This window comes from Nannospalax galili, unplaced genomic scaffold (assembly GCF_000622305.1).
Source record: "Nannospalax galili isolate Female #2095 unplaced genomic scaffold, S.galili_v1.0 scaffold162, whole genome shotgun sequence".
NCBI classification, from domain to species: domain Eukaryota; kingdom Metazoa; phylum Chordata; class Mammalia; order Rodentia; family Spalacidae; genus Nannospalax; species Nannospalax galili.
The window spans coordinates 789448-803493 of record NW_008350388.1 but is presented as its reverse complement, the minus strand read 5'-3'; the positions used below and the strand labels follow the sequence as shown (position 1 = coordinate 803493).

The 14046-nt window shown below is 43.6% G+C and overlaps 1 protein-coding gene across 1 annotated transcript in view; it reads right to left on the bottom strand.

Annotated features, from left to right (window-relative positions):
- Lama3 (laminin subunit alpha 3) overlaps window positions 1-14046 on the bottom strand; it is a 265360-nt gene that overhangs the window by 64131 nt on the left and 187183 nt on the right. The window contains exons 38-41 of the mRNA XM_008847651.3: window positions 13262-13492; window positions 9293-9406; window positions 3652-3761; window positions 650-730 (exon numbers count right to left, since the gene is read on the bottom strand). Coding sequence (XP_008845873.1) covers window positions 650-730; window positions 3652-3761; window positions 9293-9406; window positions 13262-13492 — 536 coding nt within the window. The remainder of the gene's footprint in view (window positions 1-649; window positions 731-3651; window positions 3762-9292; window positions 9407-13261; window positions 13493-14046) is intronic.

The window sequence follows — 14046 nt, the reverse complement described above, 5'->3', positions numbered from 1 at the left end:
TGTTCAACATAGACTGTGAGGATTGTGTGCCTGTGTAAGGATATGTGTGTGTACAGAAGTATAAGAAATTATTTAATGCATAGAAAAGGATATAAGGGGATAAGGCTATGCAGAGATGGGAGTGTGCGGGAGTGGGAATGAGATTCCATGGCGTAGGAGTGTGCACAGACATTTGAGGGGAATATTGAAGAATGTCGGAGGAGGGACACATAGACATGTAGGAGAAGGTAAGACATATATAAAGAACACACAGGGCTATGGCAAAGGGGGCTAGAGATGAATAGGAGGAAGGGTATATAGAGATGGGGAAGGAACATGTGCGAGCCACAATGGGGCATAGGGGTATGTGTTGAGTGAGCATCAGGGCTGTGTGTGTGTGTGTGTGTGTGTGTGTGTGTGTGTGTGTGTGTACACTTCATTCTCAGGTTTCTAAAACTTGAACAAGAAAGAGAAGGATGCTGTTGGTTAACTAGGTGAGCAATCCTATTTTTCCCCCAAGTACTTTTCCAGCCTTCTGTGAAAGGAACAGCATTGCATCCCACCTGTGCCCTAGCCCCAACCCATCAGTGGCACCTGGTTCAATGCACCCCACCTGTGGGTTCCCAAAAAGGGAGTGCTGTGGGCAAGAGGGACACAGGGCAGTACCTACCTCTCACACTGTGCTCCTGTGTATCCAGGTTTGCAGGCACACCTCACGTTTCCCCCGTTCACAGCACAGCCAGTGGCGAAACTTGTAGGAAGACAGAAAAGGCCGCACTGAAATCATAAACTCACAGGCTCACTATTTCTTATCACAAAGGACTGACTTCCATGAAGTGAACATTGACACCCACTGTGAGGAAGCTTTTGTGTAAAGAAATTTTGTGGAGAGAAAATGTTGCCCCTCAGGACTCTACAGGGCACATGATGGATGGTCTCAGCTGATGCTAGGCGAAGAGGGTGGAAAGGAGCTGAAGGCATTTGTTTTCCTTCTGGCTTGGAGGAAAGCATTCCTTCCCTCGAGACAAAGTAACTCACTCTGGAAGAGATGATTACAGCAGCATTTTGCCAGGAACAAGAAAGAGGTACAAGTCTAGGCAGGACAAGAAAACAGCAAATTCTGATTCCTTTAAAGCATTTTCTCCTTGTACTGAGCCCACTGCTGGCAGACAGGCCAGGCCTTGGAAGCCCCAGTGGGGAACACAGACCTCCCTTGCCCACATGGGCGTTTCTGCAGGACGGTCCTTGGTGGCATTACATTTTTTTTCAAATCAAGTCCTGGAATTTCAATTCCTTTTCTTTTAGTTCTAAATTGGCTCATATTTGAGAAATCATTTTGTTCCCAAAGGAGTCAAGAAAAAGCCCTGTTGGGTTACAAAGTGTCTATGTTCACTGAACAGTACACAGATGTACACAGGAGGGAAAATGGACCTATTTACCACGGGCTACTAAGAGTTCACCCTTGGGACGCCTCCTTCATCTGATTAGATGGATGCAGAGCTCCGCCTCTATAGGGACCACATGAAATTTGTCAGTGGTATTGCTACTGCTGGAAAAAGCAACATAAAATTGTTCTACTGACAAACCTGAGGAACTACGTGTTACTCTAGCTGCATTACAGTTGGAGGCTGGCTTTGATGAAGTCTATACGCTTCAAGAAAAAAATGAAAAATGTTCCCAGAATGCCCCAGTGGAAATCTTGCTGCTTTCTTCTTCTGCCAGTTCTGTTCATGCAAGTCTGGGCAGGCGTGAAGTGATAGATCCCTGTACAAATAATGCTGCAGGATAGGGCAGGCTGAAGGCGATCAAACACATAGATAGGGAAGGCAAATACTTTAGACACAGATCTCCAGAAAAGCTGCACTTGGGCACATGACTTCTAGAACTAGAGGATACGGTCAGTTCCGGTCAGTCCCTCTGATATCTGGCTGACACCAACCTGCCTTGGTAGTCTGCTCTTATTTCTGAGCCTGTGTTCCAGGGCTCCTTGATTTTCAGACCCTTCACTAGACTGCTTTACTTAGCTGTCTGTTGTGTTACTCTTTGCATGGACCCCATGGTGAACACAACATGATGAATAAGAATTTAACAAGGTGCTAAAGAGAACATGGGCTGCCGGGCTGCCATGAGACTAAAATAGTGACTGTTCTACTGAAGTCTGTCAGCCACACAGGGCCTGAAGGAAAGCTGAGCTCTCATTACTCAGGGGCTCAGAACTGCACCAAGACTTCCACCACACTCAGGATTAAACCCAGATGTTTGACTGTAGTCTTCAAGGTTATATAATGGGACCTGAGTCCTGACTAGACCCTCTAACCTCTTTCCCAGTCCACTTGGCACTGTGGAAAACCTGATTAACCTCGCTAGCTTCACTTGCTTTTAGTTCATTTCCAAAATCATTAATCTGGAGACCACACAGATGGCATATTATTAGATTCCCCGAAGCTTCGCTGTAGGTAAGACCTCTGAGGCATAGGTGTTAATAATAATTGCCTAGGTGACTTTCCAGGGACTTGAAGGATGCTTTGTTGAAACCACTGACTCCTCTCTTGGGCATATAGAAGTGCCCAATGGGTTACATGTTTGACATCAAGGGCAGAAAATCCTGGCCTTCGATTATGCCAAAGCTGATCTGAATGCGCATCCTGTGACGATTAAGTCCATGTGTACAGACGACTGAGAGCTTCTCCCTGTATCTCCTTTGGCCTTCTTCACACTTTAAGTCGTCCCTCTTTATAAATATTCCTAAACCCTGCCCCCATGGAGGCAGAATTTGAGACTTGCTCTGTGGCCTGTCTCTGTGCTCGGCTGACTCATGAATAAATCATTTCTCTGTCACAAAACTCATCATTTTAGTGGTTGGCATATTGTGTATCCGAGAATGGGACCTGGCTGGCTAACTCTCTCCTTCAATGCACTTCAGCCTCTCCTGTCTGTGAACACATCGTCACCATCGTCACAAGGCTTTCCTTTCTGGGACCTTATGGCTAAGGTATTGCCATGGTTATGTCTCTCATCATTCACCTACCTGCTTAACAACTCCATGACTCTTTGGCTACTCTTCCTAAAATAGTCACTATCAATCCCATCATTCCAGCTCAAAATTTTCATACTTATCTGAAATTCTACTTCATATCTATTTCTGCGTGGACTTCCTGAGTGTGATGACTCTTTCCTCCCCTGACCTATTCCAAGCAAGGCACAGGACATCAAATTCCACCATCTTTACTGTATGTCAGCTCCCCAAGTATGAAGCTAGGCTGAGGCCTGGCCTCATAATGGGTACTCAGGAAATAATTGCAAGCCATTGAGTAGACAGAAAAAGAAAAGGAAAAGAATACAATTTAGAAAGACTGCTTCTGTTTGATGATTGCTTTTGTTTTCACCTTTACATGTTGCATTATTAATTATTTTTACTATATCAGCTTTGAGGTAGTATTTGCATACTATACAGTTTACCCACATACAGCACACAGTGGCTGAATTTACTCATGGAATTGTACAACCATCACTACAGTCAAATTAGAACATGTTCATCATCTCAAAAAAACAACCCCATAACCCTTTAGCAGTTACTTCCCTTCTCCCACTATCTCCCTACCCACCCTCACTTCTGGGCAACTGTCAAACGACTTCCTCTCTCTATAGGTTATTTTTTACCTTCTACCATACCTGTTGGTATGAGGACAGGGGCAGACCCTACAGGACCCATGGATGGCATTTCCATAGTGACCCTCCTTGCAGTGCTCACAGTGCTCCCCAGCAGTGTTGTGCTGACAGTTCTTGGGAGAGATGAACAGGAAAGAGTTAGAAGCCCATGACACTGATTACTGTTGAAGTCATTATAAGTTTATACTCTTTTTTCAGCATTGATGATCAAACCCAGGGCTTCAAGTTTATTAGACAAGCTCTCTACACCTGAACTACAGTCCTAGCCCCTAATCTCACACAATTATAACTCAACCCTCTGCACAGTGATATCATTCCTATAACCATACATTATTCCCCTAATGTAATCACTGTTGGTGCTGTACAAAAATACAGGGAGACTGGAGGGGTAGTTCAATTGGTAAAGCTTTGTAGGCAGAAGGACCTGAGTTTGCTCCCCCTATATAAGAAAGGCTAGGTGTGGTGGGGCACGCTTGTAATCCCAGTACTGGGTAGGCAGAGAAAGATGGACCCCTGGGCCTCACTAAACTAGTTGGCAAGCTCCAGGCCAGGGAGAAACGCTGCCTCACAAAATAAAAAAAGGCAAAAGGTAGATGGCACCTGAGGAAATATGGCAGAGTTTGTACTCTGCTTTCCCCCCAACACATGCAAGTGTACTTATACATACACATGTACCTGCGTACACACAGATACATGTTCTCTCTCTCTCTCTCTCTCTCTCTCTCTCTCTCTCTCTCTCATCCTTCCATTAGTTATTCTGAGGCATGATACAGTAGAAAATGTCTACCCAGGTTCCTATGCAATGAAATTTTACTGCTGTGACATCCTGGGCAAGTTCCTTAAGTTCTCTGAGCTTTATTCTTTCTTAGATCAATTTTATGGACATACAACTACATCCAAATGTACTTCTTTGAAGACTAAGCTCATTTCGTTTCATAATTCACTTAGCATGATATACTGAAGAGCAATCGAAATTAAGTAGGTTTTAATGCATGGGATCTGTGAAAACCAAAAGTTACACAGTATTTGAAGAAATTGCTCAATTTAAGATCCAGAGAAGAAACTGTGTCTCAACATTTTATTTCTGTACACCCAATTATCTTCATGTCAAAGCCAGTGTCTAAAGGAAGGGGCTCTGCAGCAAAGTGCTACGGTGAAACAACTTTGCAACTGAGTGAAGAAAGCTCAGACTGTGTAGAATGTTTGTTTTCTGAAAGTTTTAATCTAGGGTAGCCTTTCTTGTTCTCCCCTAGCAGAGAAGCTTTGAATACACAAAAATATTAAGGAAAGTTCCCCTTGATATGGACACTTGGTAACTCACAGTTTGTGTTAATTAAATGTCCTAGAATGAGCTTGAGCTTTAAATTTACTCATGCATTTTTATCTCTGTACACAGAGATGGTGCTTCGATGGGGACCATTAATGGGTATGACGTTTAAATAATACCTGAAGCAAGAATGGGAAAAAAAAAATATATATATATATATGCATCGCAAGAGGATGGGGTTTGTCTCCAACAGGAAAGACTACCCTTCAATCATACATGGCTGTGGTTCATCCTGATTCAACAAATTCATACTTTGTGAACCTTTGAGGAACTGAAAATCATATAAAACACACTCAGATAGGAGGAATAAGTTGTACTGTTTTCTCTAGGATATATATGAAAGGACTTTGAAAGTTTCTAACACAAGAAATGACACGTTTGCATTTGAACTACTGGACATGCTGATTACTTTGAGTATTATGCACTGGAAAAAATATATCAAATATTACATCGTGCCACCATCATGTGTATAATTAATTGCATGTCAATTGAAAATTTAAGAAAATTTTAACAGATGAAACACCAAGATGTTAAAAGTTTTCATTTTTTTCTAGATATATGATCTAGTTTGCTTTTCTGTTGCTGTGATAAAACTCTCTGACCAAAAGCAACTTGGGGAGGAAAGGTTTATTTGATGTACACTTCCAGGTCACAATCTATTATTGAGTGAAATCAGGGCAGGAACTCAGGTAGGAACTTGAAACAGAAACCATGGGGGAAGGCTGCTTACTGGCTCATTCTCTGGCTTGCTGTCTGCTAGCTTTCTTACACAGCTCAGGTCCACCTGCCTAGAAATGGGGCCTCCCACAGTGGGCTGGGCTCTCTCACATCAATTATCAATCCAGACGACTTCTCATAAAAATGGCCACAAGCCAATCTGATCTGGGAAATTCTTCAATTGTGAATCCCTCTTGCCAGATAACCTTAGGTCGGGTCAAATTTACAATTAAAATTAGTCAGGAAATATAGAATTAGGGTTACAAACACAGGAGATGAACAAATATTTTAGAGGATGAGGAGGACCTTTAAGGTAGGATGTGGTTTCTATGCTCCCATTGGATCATCACTAGCAGGCTCACCCTATCTGCAATCCTACCCTCCTCCCTGTCCCCAGTCCCACCACACTGTGTGCTTCTCCTTTGCCTCAGGTTCTGCCACTGGAGCAAATCCACCCTGTGAGTTATCATCTCCACAGAGATGCTCTCTCAGGAGTCAGGCAAGGATGCTTGTGCTCCCTTCATCTTTGCTTTGCTTAACTACTCTGTCACTTATAAAACCTCCATTCTTTGGAACTAATGATTCGCATTTAAAGTTTTTCTTCTTTTTGTCTTAATAAAAAAAAAATGACTATCCTAAATATGCCTGGATAGATACAGTTTAGTCATGTATCCACTTAACTAGGAAACTGAAAAGACCTGAGAAATAAGAATGGAAGGAGAGAGACCAGCTGATGGGAGAGGCGAGAAAAGGGCATCCCAGGCACAGGAAACAAAGTACAGAGAACCCTATCCCTGTGACAGGGCTGTGAGAGCAGGTTAGTGCGGGGTGGGGTGGGCAAGCAGCTGTTGGTTTACCAGGTGCTGATGTGCAAGTGCTGGGTTTCAGCTAGTGAGAACCCCTGAGACCATACTGGCCACGGCTTCAAGAAGCATGACCTCAGTTGGGAATTCAGACCAGTTACTTCTGATGAGCATCTGGGTGATGGGCCAAGAGGCAGGGGATGAAAAGAAGGAACTGAAGAAGATGAGAGGAGAAAAGGAAGGGACATGGGAAAAGAAGAAGTCCGATCACTGTGGCAGAAGGGGTGATGGAGGATGATGAATTGGGGGGTGAGGAGAAAAATGGAGACAGCTAGGCCAGCTTCACAGCAGGACTCATACTGCCTCACCAGCAAGGAGCCCCCTATTTTGCCAACTTCCCAGGTTTTTCTTGAAATGAAACAAAGATTTGCATATGCCCAAGAGTCCCAAATTTTAGAAATTTGTGTGGGATCTGGAGAGGTGGAAGCCAGTTTGCAGCAGGATCAGCCTGAAAGCCCATTGGGTAAGCAAAGGCCTATGTCTCCTTGCCATTAGTCTTTGAGGAGAGCTGTGTCCTTGGATTCCATGTAGTGGGTACACTGAGCAGTGAGTGCAGATTTGGGCATCCTGTGTGTGTGCGTGTGTGTGTGGTGTGTATGTATGTATGTGTGGATGTGTGTAGGTGTATGCATATGCGTGTATATGTAGTGTGTATGTGTGCATGTGTGTATATTTGTGTATGTATGTATATATGTGTGTTTGTATGTGCGTGTATGTATGGATGTAAAGCAAGCTCTTGAGAGTAAGGGTTTTGTCTGATGGTTTGGCACTGTAGCACTCATCTAAGGAGCAAACGTTCAGGATATTCCTGACTGAACAGTCTGTTTCTAGGGGACACAATGGCCTTTGGAGACAAGTGGAGACAGAACTTCTAAAACAGCAAATGGAAAAGAGAATCTAGTTTGATTCAAATATGAATCATGACTCACGAGTTATCCTTTCATGGAGTGTATGGCCTCTGGAGAAAACTTTATTCTCTGGCTGTTTTTATAAGGTAGACTTGACACTGAGCAATGGTTCAGTGATAAGACAACATTTACTCTTAATGAAAGCATTCACCTGTGTTGCACACACTATACAGTATCAAACATAGACTGTTGTTCAGGAATATTTATGAGAAGGACAACAGTCTTTGTTAACATATTTTATTCTTTTTTGAACTTATAAGGTTATATTCTATCAGGCAGGCCTTTACAACACTTTCCTGTTCTGGCCTGTCCCATCTTGCAGAGGAAGCAATCTCCAAGACATGCTGAATTGGCTCAGTGCAGCCTAGGAACTCAAGAAGTTGAGACAGATGCTAAATTGTATTACACATCGGAAGTCTGTGAGCATAGTTCTGAAACAGAATTCCTGGGAGACCCCACACCCTCTCCCTGCCTTAACTGGGAGGCCATGGCTACCTTGTGGGAGAACTCTGATGGAAGAGAAGAAAGAAGCACAGTAAAAAGATCCTGTTTCAGGATGCAAATAGAATTTCTTTTTTATTTATTAATTTTATTTTATGTGTGTGAGTGTAATGCCTGCATGTGTGTAAGGGCACCCATGTCATGCAATACCCGTGGAGGTCAGAGGTGGGCAAAGATCCCCCGGAACTAGAGTTACGGATGGTTGTTAGCCGCCATGTGGGTACTGGAATTTAACCCGGGTCCTCTACAAGAGCAGCCAGTGCTCTTAACTGCTGAGCCATCTCTCCAGCCCCATCAAAAGAAAATTTCTTAACAAACTAATCTTAAGGGGAGAATTTTATAAAATAGTCCAAAATAAGATATTTTCTAGCAGATAAGGTAGAGACATCAAAAGCTGCCTTAAGATAAGGAAAAAGTGGCTAGAAGGCCTATGGGTGCTGTGAGGAGGAGTGGGGGAGAGCACAATTTTCCTTCTTGGCATGATCCATCATTCACCTTTCCCATATCACTTTATCTTGACAATGGTGGGCTGTGTTTGACTGACTGGGTGTGAGGCATGTCATTCTCCTAATTGCTTCCTTCTTTCTTTCTCTTCCTTCCTTTTATAAGTCCCTCCCACCATTAAACACACACACACACACACACACACACACACACACACACACACACATATATATATATATGTATTTCCTCTTTTTGAAGCAAGGTCTCATGTGTCCCAGGGTGGCCTCAAACTTGCTATGTAGCTAAGGATGACCTTGAACTTCAGCTCTTTCTGCCTTCATCTTCTGAGTGCTGAGATTATAGGTGTGCACCAACACGCCAGGTTAATGTGGTGCTTGGGATCAAATGCAGGGTTTCATACACACTATGCAAACACTCTACCAACTAATCACCATCCTCAGCATTCCTTAATTGCTTTCTTGAGTTACTGCTTATCTGACAAGCCACAAGTGCCCCTCTTGAACCCCATGCCACCACAACAAAATCGAGCCCTAAGTGACAGCTCTGACTTATTATATCCAGCAAGAGTTCAGTCCCATGATCCATCTATTGATATCATTTAATGAGGCAGAGATAATAGAAGCTAAGGTATCAGGTAACTCTTCGGGTGGTATTCTTTTCTGATGGTACATGTTGAGATGGAGGAAAAAATGAAATGTAAAATACGTAGTTCAGTCTGATGATGCAGAAGCCTCCTTCATGGTCACTGCAACCTTTGTCTAGAGTTCAGTAGTAGATGTGACATTGATATCTTGGGGCACAGTAGAGGGAAAGAGGAGAAACAAATTGTCTGTTGATAGGTGCCAGCCTATCGATTTACTCACAATACATATCCCCGAACCATCCTGGCATCGATTTGAATGTCCATTGCAATCACAGGGAATGCACCTTCCAGTAGGCAAGCCTCTGTTAGCTCGATAGTATCCAGGGCTACAATCCTATTTTTCAAACAAAGTGTTAAATCAATACAAAGAAAGAAGAATTACTCTCCAAAGTCTGTCACAATTCTGACTGTGAAGGAGTTGGGTTGTCAATCGTCTTTCTCCAGGTGCTGTGTGAATTTCTAACTTCAACCACCAGCCTAGAACACTTCCTTTTTGGTCAGGTTGTGCCGTTTCCTTGCAGTGACAGGAACAGGAACTAAAAGATGGCAGAGCTGGGGGTTGGATGGAGCCCCTCTCCACACACCGGTTGTTCTGAAGGGGTCCAGGGGGTAGAAAGATGGGAGGAAAGAGTATTAGGACCCCCACCCTTAGTGGGGTGAACAGCTAAGAAAACCATCTCAAGTTCAAGTACTCCTGATAGCTCACCCCTAGCGAAGTGTGGGTTTGGGCTGGTGAGAGGAGTCATAGAGGAGGAGGAGGATAAAGTGAGCATATAGAATCTTCACTGAAGTCTACATGGTCTACATGGAGTCTATGATGGTTCAATTATTGGAATCATCTCAGCACCACTTACTAATCAGTGGTCACTAGGAAGCCAAGATGGAGGGAGAATTTGGTCCGTGGTAAACACAGAGACTCAGCCTGATAGAGTGTCTTGGGGTTTAGTTTTCCTTTCTTGTTAACTATTGCACAGATCATTTTATCTCCAGGACACTGTCTTCTTCCACCATAATTATAAGGATTATTTATTTTTACCTGAATTAGAAGAACTATGGTTTTCTTTTCACGCACTGATACCTTGTTTAAATGACTCAATTTAGAATGTTCCAATAGATAAAGAGCAATGGTTCTTATAGCACTCATTAAAAATTATTTAGCTTTCTGCCTTTTAAGAGGATCATAGACGAGATCTTTATTTTGACAGAACTAACCAATGCACAGATTAAAATCAGACATTGCCCTGGAGATAAATTTTTTCTTTTAAGAGGATCATAGACGAGATCTTTATTTTGACAGAACCAATGCACAGATTAAAATCAGACATTGCCCTCTGTTTGCTCTCCCATATCCCCTAGCTTCAGAGCATCAGGAAAAATTTGTATTTCAAGAGAAAAGATAGTTTTCTACTGAAGTACTTTTAAACAGCATATATGTCTATAAGACTCTAAAATTACAGTCAAGGGATGTCTTGAAATAAACAGGCCAGTTGTATTCATCCACAGCTGTGAAGGTCTGTACCTAGGTCACTGAACAGGGGAAGGTCATGTGCTCCCCAGGTGGAACCTCTCAGTCCTAACCAGGAACTCCTTCCAGAATCACCAATAACTACAGATCACATAAAACTGACCTGAAGTTCCAATATAATGTTCCTTTAAGTGGTTAGAGATGATGTTTAGGCAAAGGAACACATGGAAAAAATCTTAGACTACCTTACGGGCTCTGTAGGGGTAGGCATGTCTAAAGGAGGACCAGAGAATGACGGGACTGTTCTTCTATTAACAGCATAACTCTAGACACATGTAAAGAAATCCAACCAGTGATGGTGGACCTACAACAAGTAAACTCGAGCATCAACAGCGAGCACCTTACAGTTAACATCATTTATCTACTTCAAATAATTATATTCAGTAAAGGACAAATTATTCAAATAAACAAGCAGGTCTGGTGAGTTTAGGATGCCACACTTGAGTAAAAGCCTTAATTAAACCTTCTTTGGGGAAGGACAGTCTATCCTAATCAAAACAAAATTACCCGCCTTAATGTGCTTTTAATCATAAGCAGGAAAAATACTCTGCACAAGTTCTCAGTCATGTGACTCTCGAAGTATTTGTCACTGACTGAAATACAATCATTTTCTTGCCCCTACAAGCAAGCAGACACATTTCACATAAATTTCAGTTCAAATATTCAGATACCTTTGAAGTTACTCTAAACAAAAATGGATGTGATCTAATACATTGCTTTAATAAGGGGATTGTGTAAATGGTTAAGTTCTACAAAGTGATAATTTTTTTGGATAAATTTACCAGTCTACTATACTATAAATGATTCTTTAAGTGATAACATGATACCCCTACCCAGTAACCAGGGCTATTTCAGGAGCCGCGGGCTTTATTTCTCCAAAAGCATGCCGTGTAGCAACCAGGGAATTTAAAGACAGCAGAATTCGTTAAGTTCTTCCTGCCCAGCACATCTCAGCACGTCTGTGAGGCACTATGCAAACTTTGATTGCTTTTCTTAGTAGTCACGGATCTCATTGTTTCTCATGTTTTACTTAGTGGGTAATTTCCTTCCAAGCGAAATTTGCAAAGCTCCAAGCAGTGGTTCTGTCCCAGGCTTTAGCTGCTCCTTAAAGGGCACAGAGTTTCATGCTGTCCTGGCACCCCACAAGCATTCAGACTCTTAACTGTCTAAGCATTCCCAGGTGGGCTGATGTTTATGAGGCTTGCGGTTAACAGCTCCGGAGAGCAATCTGTCAGGTAGTGTAATAAACACTGCCACTCATTACAATGAGGAGGCCACCTACCCCACCCCTAGCCCACCCATCTAATCTTTAATCACCCTAACACAAAATGTCACAAAGCTGGGACCACTTCCCCATCCCAAAGCGAAATTTAAAAGGGGCATTACCTGGCTGGGTCTAAGCTCCACAAAACTTGCTTGCAGATGACTTTGACCTGGAGGCTGGAGAAATGCTACCCTTTGCTGCTCTGAACCGTACCCCAGACATTGGCCCAGGGCTGCCACAAAGATCCACAGCCATCCTGGGCTCCTGGCTGACCACCTCACTGCGGGGGACATTCTGGTCCCTGGGCGTCCTGCCGGCTACGGCTACGTGCAAACCTCTACCTCTTCCTCTTATACCTGCCCTTCCTGCTCAGTGCCCAGGCCTGCCTGACTCAAGCAAGGAAGGCTGTCTGCGGCAGGGGCCCCACCTTTAAACTTCACACATGAGTCAGCCCTGCCAGGGAGAGAGCGCATAACAGTCCCACAGGTGAGCGCACCGCTCTATAATTCCTGTGAGGTGGGGCAGACATCGCCTTCTACCCACCTGGCCCCACAGACAGACCGCACTAGGCGATTAGAACAGCTGTAAATCATAGGTTGAGTCATCACAGAGCCCACACCCCGGGCATGAGGGTGGTAATCCACCTTCTCTCTGCCTTGGGCTATCTGTTTTAATCAGGCTGGAAAGGAGCTGGAGGGGCCAGAGCTGGATATAGGCAAGCTATGGGCTAACAATCACAAGCAAAGGAATCCTCAGAATGTCATGGCAGGGAGCCTATTTATGGGCCTAAAAATTAGAAATCACCTTTGGGGTTCTGCTATTAATGAGCCTGAAAGAGGGTGAAGAGTTTCCCTAAATCTACACACATTCAGTGAGTGGGGCATAGGGTATGACACAGTAGCTAACTACTACATCTTGTGTCTCTTTAAAAAAGACAACATATTTACAAGGTGATATGGAAAATGGTTTCATTTTTATGGCACATTTTAATCACTTGGGGACAACCTTAAGCAACAGGGCAGGCTAAGAGGTGGAAAATTGGAACACAATTTTCCTTCATAGAATCCAGGAAATCTTCTGGAATTCAACTGCACCAGGCGGGCAGGGGGTTGAGAGGAAGGATCTGGATCAGCGAGCGCAGAGAGCCCAGAGCTCCTTCCAGCTTCTGATTTCTCCAACCACTGAGCCCCTTTGCTCCCCTATTAATACCCAGACATTAGAGATGTCTTTAGCACCTTTAATCTCTAAAAGTAGTCTACGTATTAGATCTGGGCCAGCATACCCTTGGATGATGGGTAAAGGCCCCCAACCATGCTGTGTACTGGGCAGCAGCCAGAAAAAGCCAGACACAAATAGGGCCCCAGGGGAATGGGGAATATGTGGCTGGGAAAACTTCATACCTGACATGAGTCACCTGTGTAGTCAGGGGGACAGGCACACATCTCCACCTGATGAGCTCTGCGTCCACTTCCAGTGTCAGAGGCCTCCTCCAGCCCCACCTCACCCAGGGTCAGCCTCTGTGTCTCTGTGAAGTGGAGGCCCCGGATGTGCAACCCCTCCAGTCTGGACAGCACGATCATCAGCTCTTCCCGGGACACTGGGGCACTGCTGCCTGCATGCTTAAAGTTTCCCTGCACAGGCAAACGGACAGGCTCCCTGAGGCCAGTGCACTTCCGGGGTTGCTCAGAGAAGCAGGCCCCAGAATCGGTCAAAGAGAAGACATGCAGAGGCATAAGGAAAAATATCAAAGAAGGCTAGGGTGTCCCTCCTGGAACACTGACAGCCACAGTCAGACCAGGCTCCTGGGAAGGGGGTGCGGGTTCCAGGTTCAGTGCTATACCTTTTAAAAATGTACTTTTATCTGGGCAAAAATAAAGTCAATGATAAAGATACAGAAAAAGAAAAGATCTATGGAAAGCAGCTAAGTGAAGCAGCATTAATTAAATGTGCATAATTGTTACTGTCTACTGTCTGTTCATTTCAGTCTGAAGGATTTCCTGGGGTAGTTCTTGTCAGGAAGTTGGCTAGCAATTAATTTTCTGTTTTTTCATATGTATTTACATGTATGTACATATCTATGTGTATACACACATACATATATAATGAAATGTCTTCATCTTTTGGATGCTTTTCTGAGTATGTAATTCTTTGTTGACATCGTGTTTCTTTCAGTACTTGTGATTTT